The sequence below is a fragment of the Mastomys coucha genome, unplaced genomic scaffold, assembly GCF_008632895.1.
Source record: "Mastomys coucha isolate ucsf_1 unplaced genomic scaffold, UCSF_Mcou_1 pScaffold19, whole genome shotgun sequence".
NCBI classification, from domain to species: Eukaryota; Metazoa; Chordata; class Mammalia; order Rodentia; family Muridae; genus Mastomys; species Mastomys coucha.
Window position 1 is genome coordinate 9,029,413 of NW_022196901.1, and position 26,293 is coordinate 9,055,705.

General features: G+C 34.9%; 1 protein-coding gene across 4 annotated transcripts in view; it reads left to right on the plus strand.

Moving 5' to 3' along the window:
• Positions 1-26,293, plus strand: part of Sema3a (semaphorin 3A) — a 447,592-nt gene that overhangs the window by 396,718 nt on the left and 24,581 nt on the right. For all 4 annotated transcript variants that reach the window (XM_031380015.1, XM_031380018.1, XM_031380016.1 and 1 more), the window contains 6 exons: positions 10,867-11,009; positions 11,585-11,699; positions 11,791-11,860; positions 13,969-14,113; positions 17,832-18,051; positions 21,719-21,810. In XM_031380015.1, coding sequence (XP_031235875.1) covers positions 10,867-11,009; positions 11,585-11,699; positions 11,791-11,860; positions 13,969-14,113; positions 17,832-18,051; positions 21,719-21,810 — 785 coding nt within the window. The remainder of the gene's footprint in view (positions 1-10,866; positions 11,010-11,584; positions 11,700-11,790; positions 11,861-13,968; positions 14,114-17,831; positions 18,052-21,718; positions 21,811-26,293) is intronic.

Genomic DNA, 26,293 nt, shown 5'->3' on the forward strand with positions numbered 1-26,293 from the left:
AAAAAAAAAAAAAAAAAAAAAAAAAAAAAAAAAAAAAAAAATCAAACCTCGAAAGAACTAAGGAAGATGCAAAGATAAATGGTGAGCCTTGTCTGGCAGATCTGTGTGAAGAAGCACAATGCACAGCATTGTAAAGGTTGTTGTAGGATACAAGAACAGCCAATACAGAAATGAGAAAAAAATTGCACTTGTAAAATTTTCAGAAAGTGTTTTTGGAAAGTAGAAAGAGGCCACTCAAAACATTGTTACAATTGACCACAGAACAGAACTAAGGAATGGAAAAAAATGGGGTCTGGGCTGCTAGGGTAGTAGAGTATAAGGGAGGTGAGGCTAGAGTTATTTTGGGGGTGGTGAACAATTGGATGACTTTTGATGGAGTCTACAGTTTTCAATTCACAGAAAAGCTTTGTACTCTGTGAATGTTGCCAAATGCGCCATGTCAACATTGTGTGTAAAGGTGATTGGAAAGAAGGGTGCTTGGAAGAGTGTGGGCTTTGCTATGAAGAGTATAGTCTAGAATGTTTCAGAATAAGGGTGCTTTAAAAAGGATGCGTGAATTAATAGAGAAGACATTCCCTACCTCCAAAACGACATCAAGAAAGAAAACGTTGGAAGTGGAGATTAATGTGCTTTGACGTGAATGGCTGAAGGCATGACACTCCGCTGTGATGGTTTTGATAACTTCACATGTTTATGCTAATAAGTCCAATATCCCAAAGGCTTTCACTTCCTCTGCTGTAATTTCCCTTCAGAAGAGGAATGCTGCAGACATCTGGACTGGTTATGACCATTTAGTTCAAATAGTCCTACTTGGTTATAGTAGAAAGCAGTGAACTTTCCACCAGCTTTTAAATAATGTCGAAAACAAATGTCTTAATCCATACAGTACAGCAAATAGCTTTAATGTACAGCTTGCAGCACATAGTAGGATAACTGGTGTGGGCAGTCGATGAGGCTTAAGGCAGGAGAAAGGACTTCACGTTCATGTTCTGTCAGCTACTGGCTTGTGCTTTACCATCTTCTGTGTCTTAATCTCTTTCAGGGTGAGCGAATATTTGAATGATGTGCATTCCACCCAGGAGGCTACACAATCAGCACTGCCTGGTGCTTTTGTTTGCACTCTCTCTCATTCTCCCTTTCCTCTCCATGATGTGACTAGGAGAATGTGGCTCTCTCAAACTTTTCCTAGGGTTTAACTATTCTAAGGGCTTCTCACAGCTACCCAGCCAGCTAAGCTGCAAAACTTCTTCCAGGCCATTCCTTGGCAGCCAGATGCTTCTCTATTCCACAGCCAAAAAATGATATATCTACTCTGCTTATGCTGTTAACCAGGAATGTGGGATGACCTTAAGCTACATGCTTTGCATTCTCAATGTTCCGGGCCTTGTTCCTGATCTGCTGGTTCTTTGGGACTTTTGTTTGCCCTTCTGCACAAAGCTAAAGGAAGAAAGCAGTCACTTTTGCCTGCTATTCTGGTTGCTGGCTGCCATTTCTGATGACTTTTCCCTTACCAGCTTTCCAGCTAGTTGCTTAGTAAATGTTTTGACTCCAGAGGCTTCAATATTGGAACCCAGAGAGTTTTACTCATTAAATAATTTACAATGGGTCTACTTTTCTCAGTTGTTCCTAACAGGTTTATAGCTTCCTTATCAACCAGTGTCTAATTCAGCTTGCTTTGCTAGCTGTAAAAGTTTATGCTACCATTAACTTTTAAACATTTATACTTTATAGGATATCACTGAGTTTTATAAACAGTGCTATAAATTAATATCCACTAGCAGTTTTGAAAGCCCATGGAATGCTTTAGAAAAACATAGATAGAACTGCATTATCCCTTTTATATTCTCCAAACATTGCTTGGAGATAGCTACTTTCTGACAGTAAACTGAGGCTAGTTGACATTAACTTGCATTTTGTACTTGGATGGGGAGCAGGGTTTCCATTCAGGCTGGACTGTGGCATGTTATGTAGCCTAGATTAGCCCTGAACTCATAATCCTCTTGCCCCAGCCTCTGAAATATTGGTATTTTAAGTCAAACCACTATGCATGACTCTATTTGGTCTCATTTAACATTAAATATTTAGTGAGTTAAAAAATTATTTCTATCTTATTTTGTTTAACTCCTATTACAGAGGAGCACATTGTCTTAGTGTCAGTAGGATCTCATTTAAAATTTTAAGAAAAGATAGTGTGCCTTCATATTATATGAGTCAGCAACATTTTAAACAGTCATTTCCTCACTTTTTCTTAGATGGGCCACCATTGATTGAGAGAACTGTGTGACTTGGGTTGGTTTTTGTTTATTTGGTTTTCTGCAGGCATGCTGTGTTCCTGCTGTCCTACTCAGAAATCACTGATGTAATTTCACTACAGATGTTTGTGTCTGTCTGGAACATTCACTAGGCCTTTTGGTACTTGTGTGAGAGAGATGAAAATCACTAATTCCATCGTTTTTCTACCAAAGAACTATATAAAATTATATTTTAGAAAATAACCAGCAACCCTCTTCAAAATGCACTGATAACTCTGATTAATAGTTATGTCCAATTAATTCATCTTCAGAAAACTGATAACTCTGATTAATAGTTATGTCCAATTAATTCATGTTCAGAAAAGAAAACAATTCTATCATCACCCAGCTGGTAGAACTTGTTGGTTGAGTGGAAAAGTCCAGCCAAATTCTGGCCCAAATATGGACAAAGTTTATATTCAAATTGACTCTTATGCTGAGAGCAGTGAAATGGTTCATTATTTAAATAAGCTAAACCTTTCAAATGAATCACACAGGTAACACAGCACGTGGCCTATGCCAAGTCGTCATTTTCATTAAGTGTGAGATTGCACCTGAAGGACAACTTAATTTGCAGCTGCTAAAAATATTTCAACAGAGTGGTACTGTTACGAGTGGCAGGTGGTGCCAAACGTGAATTTTGCAAGAACCGCCATCTGTGGGATGAGACACAGAAGAATGTCAAGGGGGTGGTGAAGGAGATAAAGGCGAAGAGAAAGCAGTGTTGTATGTACCCAGGATTTATTGCTATTAATGAGACTAAAGATTCCATGCTTCACATAACAGCATTGGCCCAAGATTGATAAATAAGATTATTTATTTAGCTTCTACCGTGTGCCCAGAGCATTGCAAAAGGTACCACAGTATCTGTAAAGACAACGTCCCTTTGCCAGAGGCATGCCTTTTAAGCTACCCAAATGCTTTCCAATTATGTTTACCTTTCATGGTATTTATATTGAAGCTTTATGCTGGTTGGATCCATGGCCTTTGATCTTGTTGGAATGGATCTTGCCATCTTCGTTTGATGTTTAGGTTTCAATACACACTATCACCAATTTCCTGCCCCACATTCCAAGAAATTAGTCCAAAGTGTGTGAGGTGGCTAATTTCCTTGAACCTTATCACCTGGGATTTGGCAGACTTCACAGAGTGAAAAACATTTCAACATGAAAGGAGCTAGTGAAGCTGTAGCTTTACATCATTAAGAGTTCTTTTTATTTATGTTTGTTAGTATCGATGGATTTGGTAGAACAGTGAAACAAAAAGTCCTATCTGAGAAATGGAAATTGACATTTTCCTTTTGGCTCTAGGAGTTTACAGGACACAGACTCAAAAAGAAAATAAACTAGTTAGATGTTTGTTTGTTTGTTTCATTTTTTGTGCCCCCTTCTACAAGTAGCTGGGCAGAGTGGTAGCTTTCTTTTTGAATGATAGGAAAAGTCTTAGGCTGCTAAGGAGAACTCACAAAGTAGAAGCCGGCCCATTGGAAGGATCGTGGTGAAGTTTTTCCTTACAGGATTTGGTGGCAAGGCAAGTTGTTGGACTACCTGCTGATCCTCAGGACAGTGGGAATCTCTGGCCTGTAACATATGTGTTGTTTTTAGCTCATAGAACAGAGGGACATGTTTTAGGTTATTTTAATCTTACTGATGAAATCTAATTTTGAAAAAATGACAAACAGAAAATTAATTTTACTTCATTAATTGTTTAATGGAGAAGGATAAGATCAAAGAAGAAAAGCTTTTCCTAGCTTCAAAGAACATTCACAGACTTTCAGGGAACATTTTGAAAACTCATCATTGTGCAATCACTTTTTAAAGTAGTTTCAGTTATAAAGGAGCATGTCTAATCACTTTTATACCCAGAAACCTAAATTTTTCTGAGTCTATAATGAGTATGTGCCATCAAAATAACTTCAGCAAACCATGTCAAACAGAAAGGAAACTGTGGCGGCACCTGCTCTTAGAATATGCAAAAGAGGCAGAGGCAGGAATATCAGGAGTTTAAGACCAGCCTGGGTTGGAACCTTTGGGTCATCAAAATGGCTCTACAAGCAAAGGTGTGTTCCATTAAGCCTGACAATCAGAGCAAGCTCCTCGAGGCCCTGTCATGGGGAAACTTGAGAACCAAGCCTTTCAAGTTGGACCTCCCTAGTATGGCATGGGTGATTGTTCCCACACATATATAGACAGGCACAAGAAGTAAACAGTTACAAATGTAATCCAATGAAGAAAAGGAATGTTATTCTTTCTTTTAACTCAGTTTAATTTATTTATAAACTCACTCATCCATTCACCAAATCATTTGCTTTTTAATTACATATTGTTTTCCATACAGTATTCAGCCACAAAGAAAAAAATAGGAACAACTAAGAAGGAGAAACAAAACAAGTAATGAAAATGGAGTTTTATATATTCCAGCTGCGGTATATGCACCAGGTGCCAGTGAATGGGTTTGCATACTGTGTTGGTCACTGTTTCATTGCTGTGAAGAGACATTATAACTATGGCAACTATTGTACAAGAAAGCTCTTTTCCTGGTCTTGCTTACAGTTCCAGAGGTTTAATCCATGTCATCATGACAGAAAGCATGAGCCCATGCAGGCAGATGCTGGGGCAGTAGTTGAGAACTGCATCCTGATCTGTAGGCAGAGAAAAAGACTTCCACCCCCAGGGATATATTTCCTCCAACAAGAGTATATCTCCTAACCCTTTTAATCTTTTCAAATAGTTCTACTCCCTGGTGACTAAGAATACAAATATACGAACCTCTTGCAACCATTCTTATTTAAACCACCACGCATACTGAGAGGTGAAGGAAGGTACAACAATTACAGAAGGTGAGGCAGAAAGCATAGAAAATATATTAAATATATATTCCAGGAGAGAATAGACAAAGGCATAGGTCCCTGGACAGAGATCTGGAGAAAATGCAAAAGCAGAGCGGAAACCCTCTTATGTGTAGAAACTAACCAGAGAGAGTTGCAAATACCAAATAAGTGACTATGATGAATATAATAATAAGAATTCTGTAGACGAGTACAATGCTAAGAAATGGACAGGAGAAAATGTCATTTTATGTGGACAACACAGCTGTGGGGAGCCACAGCTGCCGCCATATATATATATATACATATATATATATATATATGTATATATATATATATATATATTGAACACCTGGTCTCCACCCAGAGCCGAGAGCATTGAGATAGACAGGCCTTAGTTGGAAAAGCTGTGTGCCTCTAGTTTGTGATGCAAGCTGGCATGATTCACAGCCTATTGTGCTTTGCCACGTAGCTGATGCTGATTGGGACCAGGGAAAGTATTTAACCCACAAGGGCTGGGGGCTGGAGTGATAGTAAGTAAGATGTAATTAGATAGGAGTAAGTATATAGATAGAAGTAAGATAGAGGATAGTGAATAAGTATGTATAGATAGGAGTAAGTATGTAGATATAGAAGTAAGATGTATGTAAGAGTTTTGAGTAAGTATGTAGAGATAGTCAGTATGTAGAATTAGGGCTGGTGATGGGTTAGGAGAGATTTAGAAGTAAGTATGTAGAATTGGGGCTGGTAATGGGATGGGAGAGAAGATGTAGATATAGAAGTAAAATGTAAGGACAGATGTAAGATGTAGAATTAGGAATAAGTATGTAACTAATAAGATGTAACTAATAAGATGTAAGTAGTAATAAGTAAGACGTAAGAAGAAGGTATAGAAGAATATAAAAGAAGCTAGCTAGAGAAGAAGTAAAAATGAAGGTTCCTGATTAAACTGCATGGAGAAGGGCTCGGTGTTTGCCTCCTTATTTCCACTGGACGGGTAAGGCGGTCGACACACAGCTGGGAAAGCAACTAGTGAGGTGTGTTTTAGATAGTCTGAACCAGTTAACAGGTTCATTGAAGGAACCCTGTAAGGAAAGCATGGTCCATTTTGTGGGAAAGAGATGTGGAGCTTACGTTGCAGCCAACATTCTTTCTCATTGTTTTTTTTCTACCTTGGGTACATTGTGACTAATGTAACTGGCAGCTTCTTTCACCACTTGTTTCTTGGGGTAGATCACATACAGTCAAAATTTTGACCAAGCTCAAGCATGTGTACTGACTATCTTCATTTGTAATTATCAGTGTTTCAGTGTGACATTTGTCCTTGTGTCATCTTTGCTTACCATGACCACCCTGCCATATCTGTAGTACCAGGAGTTTGCTCTATGGAATACACACTATCAATAGATTTGTACTTATGCATGTAGCACTGCATAGATGGCTAGAGGAAACACGTTATACTCTACAGCTGCTAGATTTGTGCAGAAAACTCTTCTATATATTAATGAGAGCATGACTGCATCAGCGGAAGTAGGGCTGTTGTGCAGTGAGACAGTAGAGAAAAGTTTCAGGGACTTAGGAGGCAGAGGAAACTTCTGCGGGCAGTGGAGACTATTTAGGTAAAATGAGTATTTATATAAAAGCAGTAGAGGTAGCACGAATCAAAATGAGAAGTGCAAGAGTAAGGCAGCTTTGAAAGGAATGTGCAGGAGGACCTTCCAGGCCACATTCGGCAAAGCTGAAATGAAGAACTGAGGAAAACTTTTAAGCAAAACCATGGCGTGCACAATTTGGATATGAAAAGAAAGCAACTGGGATGTGCTCTGCTAACGCACGAGACTTTGAGAGAATAGATGCCCAAAGAGAAACAATAATATAAGCAGAATTAAGATCCTAGAGTAGTGCAAGGCAAACTAGACAGTCAGTTCCTTTAAAGAGTAGAAAGAAAAAAAAATCATCCATAGAGAAGTTCGGAAAGTGTACATGTTGAGAGGTTTAGAAACTTGAAGAAAGAAAGAAAGAAGGAAAGAAAGAAAGAAAGAAAGGAAGAAAGGGAGGAAGGGGAAAAGATAGGAAGAATGGTATTAGATATTTAATAACTCAAATTCAGTATTAAAAAAAGACTCAAGAAATAAGAAAAAATGCAAATTTTAGAAAGACCTGAGTACATTTTTGTCAGTAGATAAGCACATCCAAACCAACCTTTACTGGATGGTTTGGTATTTCCTGATGCCTACAAGGAAATACTGGTGAAAATGAAAAAGACCCGAGTTAGTGAAACTGGGGAACAGATAGGAACTGGGGCCTGGGCATTGGTCCTGTGTTCTGATGGACAGAAGACATTCCAATGCCATCTAAATCTCTACCTGTTTCCATAAAGAAATTTAAAAAGGAAACTTGAAGTCGAAGTAAAGGGTTGTTGAAGAGGGAAGATGGAAGAAATCCACTGAATACCAACTCTGTGGCAACCACTCCGTTTCTTTAAATCTTTAAATCACTTTTCTTTGGGATGTAGGGTCTGTGTTAGTTACTTTGCTTATCACTCTAATAAAACTCTCAGATAGAAAAGTCTAATTATTCATAATACACTGGACATAGACCATTCTATCAGGAAGGCCTGTGTGTGGGTAGTGGAAATTGTCCTGCGAACATCTCAGAAACTACGAAAGAGGGAACAGAAAATGAGGTTGGACTAGAAATCTAAAGACCGCTCCCTAGCAGTCCACTTCATCCGTTTACACACGATATGCTGAAGGTTCCTTGCCATCCCAAAATGGCCTTGCTAGCTGAAGACCAAGTGCAAACACATGCGCTCGTGCTTAGCTTTTTATGTTCCAGCCACAAGGCCTAAATTCTATTCTCCTTTAGCTAGTATCCTTCAAGTCATTTTGTCATCTCCAGTTCAACTAACCTCAAATGTGGTCATCCTCTTCTGGATAATAGTGTGTGTGTGTGTGTGTGTGTGTGTGTGTGTGTGCGTGTGTATATAAGTGTGTTGTGCACGTGTGTGTGCCATGTGTGTATGTGCACATATGCATGCGTGCGTGTATGTGTATGTGTGTGAGTGAGTGTATGTTCATGCATGTATTATGCATGCGTGCGTGTGTGTGTATGAGTGTGTGTGAGTGTGAGTGACTGTGCGTGTGCATGTGCATGTGCGTGTGGGTATGTACGTGTGTGTGCATGTGTGTGAGTGTATGTGTATGAGTATGTGTATGTGAGTGTGCATGTGCATGCATGTGTGAGTGTGTGTGTGAGTGTGCATGCGTGTGTGCATGTGCACGTGTGAGTGTATGTGCGCGCATGTGTATGTGCATGTGTGAGTGAATATGTGCGTGTGTGCATGCAAGTAAGTGAGTGAGTGAGTATGTTTGAAAGAGAAAAAGGCACAAGTCTATCAGTCTTAAATGCACTAAACTAAGGTCATGTTCCTTCTCCACTCCATTTGGCCCTTTTTTACATATTCTCTCTTTCTGTAAAGTAACTTTTCTTCAGTCATTGGTTTAAGTCAGAAGTTCCTTAATTTTCCATGGTCTCAACCATTACTCCATGCCTTTAACTTTCTACAAGTGAATATAAGCCATCAAGTCTAAATTAAAATGGTGGGTCCGTGTATCCTTTTTTTCTTCTTCACTATCTCTTGCTCACCCAGGTTCCTACTGCTTCTGTGCTTTGTCTGTGGCTGCTTTGCCTTCCTTCTCGCCTTACTGTGACTTTTCTCTGCTCACGTCCACCCTCTTTCTTATTTTATTCTTTGAAGCAATGAGAGCAGCAATCCTTCCATAGTAACATATGAATGTTATTGTGTTTGAAATGCATTATTGTTTCTCCTTCCCACTGCTGTGAGGATTTATTCATCCCTGAATAGAACTTCATCTCTTAAATCTTAACTTTCTGTCAACATCTCTGACCACTTTTCCTTCTCTGGACACAACGTTCTCTGTTGTTTCTGTCATCCTCTACATGTTTACTTTCTTTGTAAGACACCCTTTGTTCCTCACATCTTAACTTCTAAGAAAAGAAAAAACTGAGAACTATTTGTTTTTGTTTGTTTGTTTGTTTGTTTTTATTGTCTTTCCAAACTCTTGGTTTGGTGCTTTCTTGTGCAACTTAAGAATTAGAATATTTTCCTATTTGATAGTTGGTGACAGTATCATGAGGACAGCAAATACTTATCATAGTAGCCTGTGATCTGCTATAATAAAAATGAAGAGTAGATACATAGAAATCATTTAGTAAAATGAAAATACAGATGGTAAGAGATACATGAAAATAAATTTATTTGAATATCATGTTGAAAACATAATATATTCTTTCTTAAAAACATAAAATGGCAAAATAATAAAAGATGCATTATAACTATAATACTGTGTGTTCTTAAGTTGATGCTTGGTCATGGGAGGATGTACTATAAATTATCTTCTCCTCTCAAATTTACTGTTATATGCGTTCTTATAAACATGGATTTGGCTGAAGCCTTTCATTCAAAATAAGCTATTTTCTACAAGAAGTAATCTAACAAAAGGTAGTTAACTTTGGTGGCTTTAAATTCTTTATTAATCCAGTATTTGTAGAAACATTGCATCCGTATAGAGGGAGACATTTGATCAACTTCTTCCTCAGTGTCTCTAGTATGAAAGCAGAATCATGCAGTTTTCACTCTTGCCCTCTTTTTGCCTGAGAAGGTGATTTCCAGACTTGGTGTAAGACTTCCTTTAGCACCATACCAGTGCTAATTACATAGTCTAACTATGTCAGATATTTGCTTGCCATTCCTCATGAGGAATGTGTGTGTGTAAATATATGGAGGCATATGATCAAATAGAATTGTATTCACTAAAGCAAGCTCATCTATAATAAATGTTAAAATAATCTATCATTTTTAGAGTCTTTCAGACTTCTAGCACAAGATACTTCTATTTATAAATTACTAGTGCATTATTCTTATTTATGGGAAATATTTAATGTGTTCTACATTACTTACAGAGTCAGTATAATTAGCCTGAAATAAAGAGATGAATATCTCTGTGAAGCATACCGTGGAGTGTATTATAGCAGAGCAAGATTTAGAAGATGTCACAAGTATAGATCACATGATAATGGTGATTATTTAAAGGTTTAGATCAGGACTAGATGACATGGATTTTACATGAATAAAGCTAACTTTATGGTTTGCTCATTTTCCCAGGATATATTCTGTTAACCATCAGTGTGAAGTTAGATTTCTGCAATAGTTTAGATATCTGCACAATTCTAAAAAGATTTTCTATGAGTTGAACACAGCAAACTGCATGGTATCACCTTGAAACGATTACACAATTTAGTTTATAGCATATACAGCCATACCAACACAGTTATTTATAATAGTATTTTTAAGGAGGAACTCTGAAGACTGCTGATATATTTTCTGCTATTATTAGTAGATTCTATATTATTTGTCATTTTCCCTTTTTTTGCTTTCATTACAAATAACTCTAGGTTTTATTATATTTTCAGCTATGTGGCTTTTGCAACCCATGCCTAACACTCTGAAAAAATATCTTCTGTTGAAATTTTTTTAAAATATAATTTATGATATAATTCATAATGGACTGGCATCAGGTAAAATGAGCCTGAAAAAAGTGAGCTAAGCAAGGAAATATTACTTTCTTAACATGTCACAAAGGCATCAGAAAGAAGTAAAAATGAATACTACATAAAATTACTATTCATTAAATTTCAAATTAATAAATATGATGTTTTTCTCAGATCCTAGATTCATCAGTGCCCATCTCATCCCAGAGAGTGATAACCCTGAAGACGACAAAGTATATTTTTTCTTCCGAGAAAATGCAATAGATGGAGAACATTCTGGAAAAGCCACTCATGCTAGAATAGGTCAGATATGCAAGGTGAGGTAAAGAAAAAAGGGCATTTACAATTTCATTTCTTTTCCACTGACATAAAAGAGTTTCATGATAGATAAATAAATGTAGAAAATGATTGAAAATTATATTATAATTAATTGCTTTTGAAAAAGTCATAAGGTTAAGCTTATATAATAAATGGGTTAATAGTTTATATGCAATCAATTAGAATGGCTATGTCACATTTGAAAATGAAGAATGAGTAACTTCTTGGTTACAAGAAAAGATCATTCTTTAATAATAATAAAAAAAATTCACTCAGAGATAATGCACCTAACCCTCAAGAGACTGGAGGCCACAGGAGTGGGTTGGGGGCATCCACATAGAGACATGTGGGGGAGGAGGTGTGGGATGTGGAGCAATCAGAGGGTAGATGGGGGGATAGGAAATGGAATATGGAGTATAAAGATAAATTAATTTATTAAAAAATTAATGGAAAAAATCAAAACTGAAAAAAATGAAGATTGCGTTTATGTGTCTGAAGTTAAGAAATAAAAACAAAGGCATATTGACATTACTGTACACACTTGCTCTATGGAATGGCTTTTCTTATCTTTCAGAATGACTTTGGAGGACACAGAAGTCTTGTGAATAAATGGACTACATTCCTGAAAGCACGCCTGATTTGCTCTGTGCCAGGTCCCAATGGCATTGACACGCATTTTGATGAATTGCGTAAGTGGCTGATGTTTGATGCATGACATTATATACATATATGTTCAGCATTTATCAGAACTATAAACTAATAGGCTTTGTTTTCAAACAGAGGATGTATTCCTAATGAACTCTAAAGATCCTAAAAATCCAATTGTCTATGGAGTGTTCACAACATCAAGGTAAATGGAGTTTTTATTATTGTTTTAGGTAAAGTCTTCACTCTGTAGCTTCTTTCTTCATTTTGTTTTTTGAGTGTTTGTGAGTCCCTGCTGTGGACATGCACTGATACGATTTAATTAGTGCTTTGCTTTTACAAATCATCAAGGGGGTTGGGCTACTGAGAAGCTGCTGGGGTGAAGCTGCTTGCTAACAAGGCTGACAACCAGAGCTGGATGTCCAGAACCTACAGGGTTGAAGAAGAAAACTGACTCATGCAAATTGTCCTTTGAATTCTGCATGTACAGAGACAAACTATCTGGAGTTTTTAGAAGAAATATACACATATTGGCATGGCTATTAGTAAGCACATGCAATGAAACATAGCAAAGTATTTAAAATAAAAATAATATTGATTCCACTCAGAAGTATTATAGGTGACTATGACCATTTAAAATAATACTGAATCCTCTCAGTAGTGGAGGTAACTTAAAGAGAAAAATTAATTGTAGAACCTAAATCTGGTTTATTTACAAATATTACATTATAAATCATACTGACATGATTACTTAATAAACTTAACATTAGAAAAGAAGAAACCTATATTATTAAATCTGTTTGCATGTCCTTTTGCCTATGTATTAATGAGCTTTGGTGTTAAAACTAGACAAGTGCTGTAAAGGTTATGGGAGTTGGGAAGTAAGTGCCAATCTGTTTTTCTGTTTCCCCACTTCCTAGAGCAACAAACATTTCTCAGGTTTTCAGTGTATGTGAGAATCACTAAGAATGTGTTAAAACTTAATTTCTCTATTCTACAAATCATATATACAAATTTCCACTACAAAATGTAAATGATAGTTTCTGACCCTATAAGAATTATCCTGGATTTAAGAATCTGAATCTCTATAACCAATTCATAGTTAATTCTCATGCTAGTATTAGGGACCAACATGTTCCTTACTACAGTTTAAATGGTTAAATAATGTCTTCTCTCTTTTCAATGAGATAGGTTATTGTTGACAAACATCTCTAAATTGTGTGCATCAAACCTCAGAACTACCTGACTCATAAATAGATACCTAAGTATATAACAATTTAAAGGGGATTTTGCAACTAACTTGAACTGAAAGGTGGTGTACCAATGTCTGTTAGCTTATAATTTATTCTATCACGAAAGTAACAAATTTTATACATATTGTGGTTAGTACTCAGCCAAGTACCCATAATAAGTGGTTGAGAGAGCACAATAAACATCAGCTTCAGTCATGTGTCATTGCCTAATGAACTGTATTTATAATTTAAGAAGTCATGACTCTTGTGTGGCATGATTTATGTGTGATTTAAATAAGATGTATAGGTAACGATAAGATTTATGAATGCATGCATGTTATGTTTTTATATAATACATCATATAAGCTGTGTTTTTGTAAACAAAATAAAAGGAAAATAGTTTCATCTCAATAACAAACTTACAGTTATTTCGATTTCCTGTTTTTGATATAGGGAATGATAGGAATAACTGCCATAATTCTCCACTTTGATCATGGTGTAACATTTATGATCTTAGATCTATGCTCAATGTTGTAGAGATAATGTTTAATTTCTTGCTGATTTCAGATGTTCAGCTCTGTTACTTAAGCTTGTATCTTCTTGGTTTTAGAGTTTAAGATATTGTAATATGACCTACCATGTGTCATTGTACATTCCATTAGAGCATCAGTTTTAGCTTTTAAAATGACTTCTTAAACAGTCTTGATACTATGATAATTTTCTTTCTTCAGTGATGATTCTTGAGGCTTAAACAGTTTTAAGTGTTTATTTACAGCATCAAAGCTAAATATTCAGAGGTAATCATCCATATATGTCTTTTCTATTCATCTTTAATAGTTTATATTTGATATGAATATATATATTTAGTGAATACCAAATATTATTTTACATACTTTAGATAAATTATCATTTATTCCTTTAACCATTGATATAATACATCTATGAGATCAAGTTAATCCCAAACAATATTTGTGATTGCAAAAAGTTATGTTTGATTTGATCATTAAGATCAGAATTACTAAGTGTAAGCTACCACACTGCCATTGACTATATGTAAAAATCAGTTTCTACTCTTTTCTAGCAACATCTTTAAGGGATCTGCTGTGTGTATGTACAGCATGAGCGATGTAAGGAGGGTATTCCTTGGTCCATATGCTCACAGAGATGGTCCCAACTATCAGTGGGTGCCTTACCAAGGAAGAGTCCCTTATCCACGGCCAGGAACTGTAAGTAGCCTTGATAATTAATATATAGAATGAATATGTGCTTAACAAAGAAAACAAATAATTATAGCTATAAACATGAACACAATATAGAACAAATTGTCCATGACTTTAATAGAACCAAGACTAGTATTCAATGAAGTTCCCTATAATTCTACATGTAAAGCCATTCTTATTACACATGTCAGTATTTAAATTCTTTGATTGCAATTCAGTGTTCATATTTTTTAAATAAAACCTGAATAACCACTCTATGCACTTTCTGTTCTGAGCAGAAGACTGAGGAAATGGTCTTCCTAGAACACCGAATCTAATGGAGGTATTTGGACTGTCTCTCTGATGGTCAGAATGCTGCATATCCTCACTATATAGTAGGCTTTGCTCAGAGACACAGTATTAAAACCCATATCATCATTCTGCAACATTATCATCCCAATGAATCTGGGTCAAAAGAAATGATGAAACACATGCACCAAAATATTATTTTAAAAAACATAAGAAGGAACACATTGATATGATAGAAATACAGGGCAGTCAGCCTAAGAACCAAGTCAGAAGTAACAGTTTTTTCTAGGGGTTGAGAGAAGAAACAAGGTCTATTTCAGATGGCAAGTTACAGGGACGCCAAGGCAGCGGCTTGAAGCAGAAAACATGGGAGAAAATATCTCAATGGCTGCACTCTAGTTTTTGCTAAACTAATTAATTTATCCCACCCAGCAGCTGCTGACTATAACAGCACTGCCCACAGTGAGCAGAGACCTCCTTCATCAGTTATCAATCATGAAAATACCTCAGTGATATGTCCACCAACCATTCTGATCCAGCCAAACCCAACTGACAAGCTCCCAGATAACTCCAAGCTAAGTCTAGTTCAAGGAGGAAGCTGAGTCTGGAACTTTTCTTGTGTCTTTTTGAGGGTTAATGGGTCCCCCTCCTGATTGCATTATTGAACTCTGTCATTCAGTGTGGGGTTTTTTGGCCATCACAACCCTCACTTATTCAAACATTAAGAATTCTTTTGCTTGTTTTTTGTAGATGCAATTAAAACTTATATGTAACCTTTTACCCCAGAACTCAGGAGTTTCATCCTGACACCATGTTCTACTGACCTAATGGTCTCCCCCTCCTCTACTGTTCTCACTAAATTGCTAAGGCTTGTTATTCTTCCTCATTTCATTACTTTATTATATATAGGATATTTAGTACTCTCATTTTCTCTGCATTTCTAACATTATTTATGAGAAAATTAAATATTTCATGTCTTATAAAACTGCTCCTTGCTAATAATCCTCTAAGAAAATCTTCAATAGGGTTTGAGGAGTAATAAATGTCTAGAAGGAATACTTTTGGTTATAAGAAAACAAACGAGATTTATAAAAACACAAGGTATTTATTCCAGCTCTTGGTAACAAATTGTTCTCTTTTTCTTAGTAGACAATTTTATATTCCTATGGCTGATGGAACAGTCTTAAATTCTCTGCTGAAAATACCTTTTAATATGAATATAAATTATATATGTGAAATCAATAATAGCAATTAAAATGTAGAAATTACTATATTCTGGACTTTCTTATAAGAGATACGTTATACTAGAATAGATACGTGCACCACACATGAGTGTGCATGCACACACACACACACACACACACACACACACACACACACACAATATAGATATAAGCAGCCAATTATTTTTACCATTTCAATGGTAAATGTACTGTTATGTACTGGTTCCAGTATTTAGTACCATGAACTAGTCCTAACTTCTTGTTCACTGTAAGTGGTAATGAGAAAGTACATCAACAAGCACTGTGCTGCATTGCTTACAGCTAGAGTAGAAGAAGGGAATGGGATGAATTTGTTAAAAGTGACAGCTCAGACTCTCATTTCAACAGAACTACTGAAGCATAGTCATATATGCAATATTTAAATAATAAATAACAATTTAACAAATTTAAATAATAAACAATTTAATTTAAACAATATATTTTGTTTTCCTCAAATCTACTTACTGACTTATAAGAAGAATATTTCTATCCAGATTTAGCATACTATCAGTTCACAACCATGCATTCTTTCCTGCTTCTTGTAGCAGTACGTATTCATCTTAGCCATGCTGACTCCATTTTGATTGTTTATTTGCTGTGCCATACACTGATAGACACTAAATGAAACATTTAAAATGTAAAGAAAATCCTATAAACAAATTATATTTTATATTTTAAAAACAAACAGTAGATGATGAAGTTAAAACAAGTTATAAGAAAACTGAAATAATTTGGTACTATAGCTGTTATTCACATATTCCAAATTTATGCCTGATGTCCTTACCTGATATAAAGAACACATATATTGTTTTATATAATATATTCTTTATTTTCTGTTTACAGGTGTTCCACCTGCATATGTCTGTATACCGCATATGTACAATAACTGAAAAGATCAGAGAGGGTATTAGATACCCTGCAGCTGTAGTGACAGATAGATGTTAACTATCTTGTGGATACTGGAAGTCATAACCCAGTCCTCTACAAGAAGCTAAGTTATGGATCTAGCCCCATAAATAATCTTAAAAGACTTTAAATTTCATATTGTTTTTTATAGGATTTTATGTGGATATTTGATATTTCTATAACAGTATTTAAATAAATTTCTAATTTATAGGAAAACTGGAAGTATATTATTTTATCATATCTAATCCATGTATGGGTCAAACACATGCTACATATTCCTACTTGAAAACATTATTTAATTACACATGAATTATTAAAGAATTTGTCAAGTAACTGGCAAAGGGTTGATTTCATATTCTAATTTTGTAAGATAAGGATCATCTCATAATAACATTTTATCTCTAAAGCACTTATATTAAGTATTTAGCATTACTGAACTCTAGGACAAGATATATAAAACTGGGCATAGTATAACACTGTTCTACATAATAAATTATAGCAAGGGGACAATAAATTTTGTTTTCCTCAAATCTACTTACTGACTTATAAGAAGAATATTTCTATCCAGATTTAGCATACTATCAGTTCACAACCATGCATTATTTCCTGCCTCTTGTACCAGTATGTATTCATCTTAGCCATGCTGACTCCATTTTGATTGTTTAGTTGCTGTGCCATACACTGATAGACACTAAATGAAACATCTGGATTATTTTATTTTATTAAAGTCATTAATAATATGTTTTCAGGCTTATGTTATGATTCAGATGATAAAGAATAATTTATATTACTTTTTAGTTGAGATTAATATTTGGGTGTTATTCTAAACTAAAAACAGTTATATGTAACTCAAGGAAAGTAGTTTCTCTAAACATCATAGTTGCATTTAATTATAACATATTTTATCAATTATATAGTACATCTATTATACAAATGAAATACAGGCTGCTGCAACTAACAGAGGTATCAGACTTCTGAACATTGGATATTCAGATACATTTCAAAATTTTGTGAGAAATGATGATGCAACTAAACAACAATTAACATTGAGAATTAACATTTATTTAGAAATATATATACAGATCATTTCATCTACTAATTTAAGTATATAAGTGCTGGTAATAGCTAATGCTTATTAGTCAGTTTCAAATATAAGTAATAGGGAATAATTGCAAGTTTAGACTGAGACCATTGATGAAGTGTTATTTTATAATCTATAAACTTATTCATTAAATTTTATTTAAAAGATATTCTCCTCTTTCTAATAGTGTCCCAGTAAAACATTTGGTGGATTTGACTCCACAAAGGACCTTCCTGATGATGTCATAACCTTTGCAAGAAGTCATCCAGCCATGTATAACCCAGTGTTTCCTATTAATAATCGCCCGATAATGATCAAAACAGATGTGAATTATCAGTTCACACAAATTGTTGTAGACCGAGTGGATGCAGAAGATGGCCAGTATGATGTTATGTTCATCGGAACAGGTACACTTTTGTATTTGAACTGTATATTTTCTTTCAGAATACTGTATTTAGCTGACAAAGTACACTAAGAACCAAGGTCAAGTTCTACATTCATTGTCAAGGTATAAGAGTACTCTACCATTTGAAATAAGTATCATTTTGAAGACATATTTGTTTAAAATAAATTTTCTTCCTAACATAATTGTCATCAGAGAGGCTTCATCTAGCAGCTGATAGGAGCAGAGGCAGCCACAGTGAAACATTAGGTGGAACTTGAGGAATCCTGCAGAGGAAGATGAGGAAAGACTATAGGAACCAAGGGGTCAAAGAGCTACAAGAACATGGTCCACAAAATCAACAAAGCAGGTTTCATGAGGGCTCACAGAGACTGAAATGGCAACCAGGAATCCTGTATGGGACTGAGCTAGTTCTTTTCTGCATATATGTTATGTTCCTGTGGAACTCCTAGCAGTGGGGATGGGTATTCTCTGCTTCAGGACTTTTTTCTTCCTACTGGGTTGCCTCACCCTGCCTTGAAATAAGAGTATGTGCTTAGTCTATGTAACTTATTACTCCATGTTCCGTTGATACCTCTGGGCGGCCTGCTCTTTTCTGAAGGGAAACAGAAGAGGAGGAGTGGATCTAGGGGAGAGAGAAGGTAGGATAGGGGCTGGGAGGAGTAGATTGGGATATAATATATGAGAGAAGAATAAATTTTAATAAAAGAAGACATTAGACAAATATAAAACTATAATCATTCTACAAAAATGCTGGTCTACAATTTTTAAAATGTCACATCCATGAATAAAAGGATAGTTCCAGATTAAAGATGGCCAAGGAAAATCAAGTAAATTTAATATCTAATTAATCAATTATCATAATTAAATCATAATTATTCTGGTTAGGGACACAAAGTTTTGTTCAAATCATAACTGATATTCCTAGGATATTCACTAAATGCCTAAGAATATCTCACTACAAACTTACCTGAATCTTAGCATTACTACCAATGAAAATCTTTCATCAAAAAAAAGGGTTACCCAAATACTTTGTTCATTTTTTCTGCCATATAAACTTTATCAGAAAATGTATTCAACATTCATCAGATACCTTTCTTTAGAAATATATCTTTTTCCTAATCTCTCTTTTAGAAACAAATGTCTGTAGGTATATTTTCAGAATCAACCTTATTATTACTATGACATGTTATTTTGTTTCCTAAAACTCACTAAATGGTGGTGCTATTTATGAAAGTACCAGTTACAAATCTGAAATTTGCTGCTTAGACTCAGATTTCAGTGTAACAAATCCCTAGTCTTCATTAACTTCATTAACTGACATAAATCAACAAGAAATAGAGTGCTGCACTGAAACACTATATGATAAAAATTATTTTCCCTTGGTGAGAAAGAGAAAGAAAATTACACTGACTACAGCACAATAGCAGGCAGTATAACTACTTTAAAGAATCAAAGTTTCATAACTTAATTGCCATATATTGACGATATCTGGTTTAATGGTGTCAGGTTTTTTGCAATATATTAAAGTCTACTTTTATAGATAAGAAAATTATCCTGTAAAATAAAAGAATCTTAATGAGATTCCATAAAAGTGAGTGACTGTGAGTAGCACATAAAGTTACAAATATAATAAAGAAATATAAGACAGCATTTCTTTTCAATAAACAGTAGCTTATCTTTTAATGTCAAATTTTAACTAAATCTCTGAAGAGTAACTGGATTTGTTCAATAATGTCACACCAGCCTTGTTCTCCATCTCTAGTTTTAAACTAGTTTAGAAGTCCCTTATTCACTCTCAGAGCAACAGGGTTATTTCCGGGTATTTGAGCAAAGAAAACCAATCATGAGCATTTAATTCCTTTAGGACACAAACTGCCTTTAAAGAATCCATTTTCATGAGGATGTTGAATGTTGTATGATGTGGTTGATTGTGTGTCAGTAAAGACCAGGGTCATCTGTCAGCAAGTAAATTGATTACAGTAATTTTATCTTTTAACTAAGTTTCACTTCATAGCACATTGATCCTTGTTGAGTAATCTGATTCAATTTGTGTGAAATTGTTTGAAATACTATTCGGTAAAACTTGATCTGGAACAGAGATAAGTTGTGCTTGGGTCCAGCAGACACTGTGGAAGGACTAAGTAGGTTAATCTAATTTCCCTTTAATCTTTGGTGTTATGAGTTGACTAAGATCTTGTAAACAATGAAGGATCCTCTTAAAAGTGAACTATTTTTAAACTCTAGAAGGGATAACCTTGATCACACAGAGTACATTGTGACAGTTCACTGAGGATAGTTGCCAATAGAATGAATATATTAGTTTATATTTCTGGCATAGCAGTAAGAATTTCTTTGGGAAAAGATAAAGTTTATTAAAACAAAACAGCTGAAACTGCAAAGAATTGATCAGGTTTACAAAAAACTAAAATTGATTAGACTCAACATCTTACCCAAAGAAGACCCTATTTACCTTCTTCCAAAGAGTGGGATCGCACCTGTAACACAGTAAAATGAACATTGCATAAATGAAACTTTAAATAAAAATGACAGATCTTTTCATTAGGCATTTTTTTCCTCTTGACAATGGAATTTGCTGTAAAAGATTTATTAAGTGCTTTTTGATAATTAGCATTCATTAATTTAAATTTTCTTAAGATTCTAAAATTGATTGTTCAGTGAATATATTATAGACAAATTGTTATGGTAAATAGTCTCGAATGTTTATTTTGAGAAATGACATTGTCATTCATCACCTCAGTATCACCGAATCTGCCTTAAGGGACTGTAAGTGCTGCAGCTTTTCTTGGAGAGAGATGTGCTGATGGACACTGAGGTTCTTCTTGTACCTAGAGATGGGCAACATCCCTTACAGTTCATGTCCACAGAATCCTCTGTGGACATTTTCTGCTTTCAAAATAAAACTGGAAAAGTCTGTCATGTCAAATTGGTAAAATTTTTTTAGTTATTTTTTCTCTTTATAAACTTTAAAGAAAATTTAAAAAATAAAATCTAACTTAGCCAGTTTTTGTTGTGCTTATTATATTTTTGAAAATTTATATATTTCGAGTTAAAATGTTTTTAAAGTTTGATATAGTCTTAAAAATTGATGTTTTATGTTTCCAAGACTCTCTTTATAGTTTACAAACTAACAGGATAAAATGGATTTTTTAAGTAGATGTTTATACATGTACCCACGAGGAAAGGAAATAGAAAAAGTGAGGTTGGTAAATGACTATTTTGTTGGGACTGGGGAGATAGCCCAGTGTGAGAAAATGCTTGCTGTGCTCAAGTTGAGAACTTGAGTTCAGACTTCTGGAAGAGACCGAAATATATGAGATAATCTCAGCATTTCTATGGGGAGATGGAGGGTGACGACCCAGAAGCTTGAAGACCAACTAACCTAGAATACAGAGCAAGGCATCACAAACAATGACAGAGAGCCAGCTCTAGCAGCATGGAATGCAGACTTATTCCTAGATGTTTTCCTCTGAGCTTTATATGAGTGCTATAGCAAGCATACACCTGCCCCATTCCACAAGTTTAAAAATTAAACTATAACAACAACAATAACAAACTTTTTTTTTTTTTTGCAAAATCCTTATTGTTACATTAGGAACGAGCTCTGTTTCTACTTAAGTTGTAACCTTCTCCTCTGCTTTCTTTGAAAGATGTAGGAACTGTTCTTAAAGTGGTTTCAGTCCCCAAGGAGACTTGGCATGACTTAGAAGAAGTTCTCCTGGAAGAAATGACAGTCTTCCGGGTGAGTGCTGACTAATTCCATTTATCTCCCAAGACAACTGCACATTGAAGCCACAGTAGATGATACTCTTGTAGATATTTCCAATTAGTTTGTTAAGGAAAAGGCCAGACACTAGTCAAAATAAACTTTGAAAGTATCATTGCAGTTAAATGGAAAGATAGAAAAATTCTTGGCTTGTATCTTGTTTTGTAAATAATAAAATATATGATTTACATTTTGCATTATTTATATGTTACCTTGAAGAACAAATGATTCTCCATTCAAAATTTCTTCTCTCGCAATTTATAGTATATCTGGCATGATATTTAAGTCCTAGGTGCACTGAGGTGGATATACTTAGAGGCTTACTGCTCAAAAAGCTCACCCTTCTAGTTCTCTCTGAATACTGGCTGGCTGGTTCAATTCACACATTTTGGCTCAAAATTCCTCTTCAAGCTGATTGATTCCATCTAGCTTTTCTAGATTTCTAACAGAGGCTCTGCCTGGCTTCATACTGTCTTCGGCAATGTGTTCTTATCTTCTGGCTTCTCATTTTCTGGTTTGTTCTGTCTTCACCTGTGTCTAGCTTGTTCTCTCTGCAACCTGTCTCTGTAAAGCTATCCCAGTAAAACTGCCTCCCCTCACCCAATTCTGGGCAGATCTCTTACGTAGCCTCTCTTTCCTATACATTCTCATGGGAGTTGAGCTTATCCTATCTCTGAAACATCTGTCAAGTCTTTCTCTGATTCATCACTTTGTCTGCCCCTAAATTACATGTCACTTTCAAACATGGCTGCTTCCTTTGACAAACTAACTTTACCTTCATTGTTTGGGATTAAAGTTATATACTAAGGGCATGTATGTATTCCAGCCAGAGTGATTAAAAGTGTGACATTCTAGCTGAATAACACAGACTTAGATATCTGGATGCCCCCAATGCTATCGAGCTTTTTGATAGAATTGTACTTGTTTTTTCTTTTGCTATGATTATATGGTGTCTCCTATGCTAGGCTGGCCTTGACTTTACCATGTGGCTAGGGATGATGATGGACTTCTAATCCTACTACCTCCACTACCTAAGTATTGGGATTTCAGACATGTGCCAGAGTGCTTATTTAAAATACCATTAATATTTGTTTTTTATTGCTTTTACCTATCAAAGTTAAAAATGAACTGACTTCCTTATATATGTTCAGCATAGACTTAGTTTAAATATTCACAACGGTGAAGTCACAATTTTGACTTTAAAAATTGATCCCTTTGACCATTTTTAAGTGTTGATTATATAGTGTAGACTGATTCTGGCCAGTCATTATGCCAAATGAGTTACCTTAAAAGGCAAGCACATTGGAACTTTAACCTATAAATTGATAAGCATAATTATCCAAATGTGCTGTCATCCACTATAGAGCCCATTTAGACTAGCAAACAAATTATGGGAAGTGAGAGCTAAATTTATAAAATGGCTGTGTGGTATTCACTGTTATATCTCTCTAAGCCTAAAGTACAAATTCAGTAAATGAAATAGTACTGATGCAAAAGTGAAATATGGTAAAGATTATAAGAACCTTCTTCACAGGATCTAGTCTTCAAGTAAGATAGCAGATTATGGGAAAGGTGATTCAGAAATAACATAGTGTAGTCCTGGTGATCTGATTCCATGTTATTCTCTAATAGGAGAAAAAACTTAATTTTTAAATAATTATTAACTTCTGTAAATAATATCATGGGGCACACTAATACTATTTCCTTATAAACATCCAATTATTCACAGACAACTATGTGACCCATAAATCTTTTCACCTTTTATATATTCAGGCTATTATCAATATTCATATGTTGGCAAAAGAGAGAGATACAAAGACAGAGAGATAAAAAAAGACAGAGACAAAAAGAGACAGAGGGACAGAGACAGAGCAACAGACACAGAGAGAGAGCAACAGACACAGAGACAGAGAGATGAGCACTCTAGGCTCAGTCTCTGACCTCTATGAAAAAAGGTCTTCTGTGTTACACATCTCAGTTTCAAAGACTGATTTTTGTTATCACTTTATGGAGTTAAATTTTACTGCATAAAATTATTTTAGTCATGTTGTAAAATGTTTCTTACCTTTTCACTATTTTTTGTGATTGTTAAATAAATCATGCATGTTTTGGTAGTAATGCTATATTGTAGCTAGATTCTTTTTTTAAGGTTTCTGGAATCTGAGGTTTACATTTCACATCTTACTCTATTCCTTGATATATTATTTAAAAATCCAACTTAAAAGGAGTTTAATTTAAGCTAAAATGGCTTTTAGCAAAGGCATGATGAGAGCCAACAGACTAGCAGATATAGATACTTAATACCTATAATACTTTGTTCTAAATTGGGGATTTCAAAAAAAATATATTTCAAACTTACAGCTCCGTGACTGCTAGGATACATTTTTATGGCACTTAAGGTGCAATGAGAAAAAAAAATTATCACTCTAACAATTATGAATACTTAACATTGTACTGTAAAGGAAGAAACTATTTAGATATCGAAATTGTGTTAAAAAATAGTTGCATTTGGATATACAACTTCTATAGAAGCTGTTGGCACTTTCCTCCTGATTTCTACTCTGCATATTGCTATAATTATTTCTTTGGTACGCAAGCAGACAAAACATCTTTGGGCAGAGTTTACAGAAATATTTACTTTCAGCATTCTATTCTATCAGCCAAAGTTCATACATATATTGTGGGCTAGCAATTGGAATATTTCACTGTCAAGCTTTGTTTAATTTTGCAGCAGGGGACAGAAAACGAAAAACCGCAACACATTAAAGCAATAGCCACATACAATGAAAAGCAGGAAAGCGTTACGGTTTCTATGTGTCTATTTGACACCTGTGTCATTCCATTTAAAATAAAATACAGTTTAAAAAGATCGACTGAGCTTTACAACAGCTTGATAGGGTAAATACACAAGATAAAGATTTAAGGCCATGATCCTAGCTGATACTTTTTATAGTGTTTAAACAAAATTAAACACTATGTTAGGTTACCTATATTGCCACCTTCATGAGACCATGTTCTTATGAGTCTCTTTTAGACTGAACAACTCATAAATTCTTGGATTAAAACTAGTATATACCCCTTGCCATCTTGAGATTGGTTTTAAGAAAACATCCGAGCTAATCACAAAACATTCCAGTGGTTTTGGTTATTCTGGTGAAATCATGCTCCAGTCACTAGTATAGAAAGAAAAATGTTCTTTGGCAATAAAATTTTCAGGGTAAAAATTTTAATAGACCATAAGAGGGAAAGTAAAGTCAGCATTGGCATTGGACTAAGAAACCAACAGACCTGCCAATACCTACTCAAAATAGCATTGGAGCACCAACATGCAGCCTGAATCTAACTGGAATTTGACAGCAATGATCTGAATTACAATGTTTTTTACTTACTTGCTTCTGAGTGAGCTGGTTAGTTAATGGAGCATCAATTCCTTCTTAGAATGAAGATTACAATTGTGAACTCTTAAAGATTTGCTTTTTATAGTAAAATTAAGCAAACTGGTAAATGTTAGTTTTTAGAAAATTGTTGTACATGAAAAAAATCTGCTCCAGTATATTGGGCTTCCATATCATTGTCTTTTTCTTAAGAAGATATAAAAAGCCAGACACATGGTAATTTTTCACCTTCACTGGATCGTATGGGATCCCTCCACCCTGTCCTTCCAATGAGCTTTCCTTTTGAGTCAGTTAAGAGTCACATCCAGTGATGGCAGCATGGGAATAAAAAAAGTTTATAGTCCTATTGACTGCAAAGGATTTCAAGCCAGTTACATCAATAACACTTGCATTTTAAGTCCAATTTATGCAATATTCCATGAACAGCTGAGTAAACAAATGAAAGAGTTTAATTTTCATTCAGATGTAAAGCATAATTGATGCTTTCCAAACTCCAGTCTATTAACTTCTGAAGAAGCTTCCTTTCCAGCGCTAAGCAGCTAGTTAGCTAAATCAGAATCTCCTGGGATCAGCAGGTTGAAAAGCTTTGCAAGTGCAAAAGATTAATAATGACGAAATTGAAATATCTAAGATATGTAGAGTAAATTTGAGTCATAGAAAATCTTGAAAAGATGCTAAGTTTTTAAATTTTGCTTGAATACCAATTAAATTTGCAATTGAAACCAATGTCATAGAAAAATGCTTATGCAGCTACATCTGCTTCAAATGGAACTCATATTCACTACCAGTTATTTCTCAGAAAATGTACAGCTTATTTAAATGGATGTCATTGTAATATATTGTGCTATATTGTGCATTAAAATTCAGTTGCAGGCAGTACATATTCTAAACTGTTATCAATTTCTTGGTATAAATAACAAATACATTTATATTAATTAAGATATACTATAATCTTAATCTAGAATGTTGACACCATGATACAAGCCCATAGAATCTGGTGTGTACTCAAGTTTGTCTCATTTTTACAATCTATATATGAGGAGACCCATTTCTGCTTTATAGAT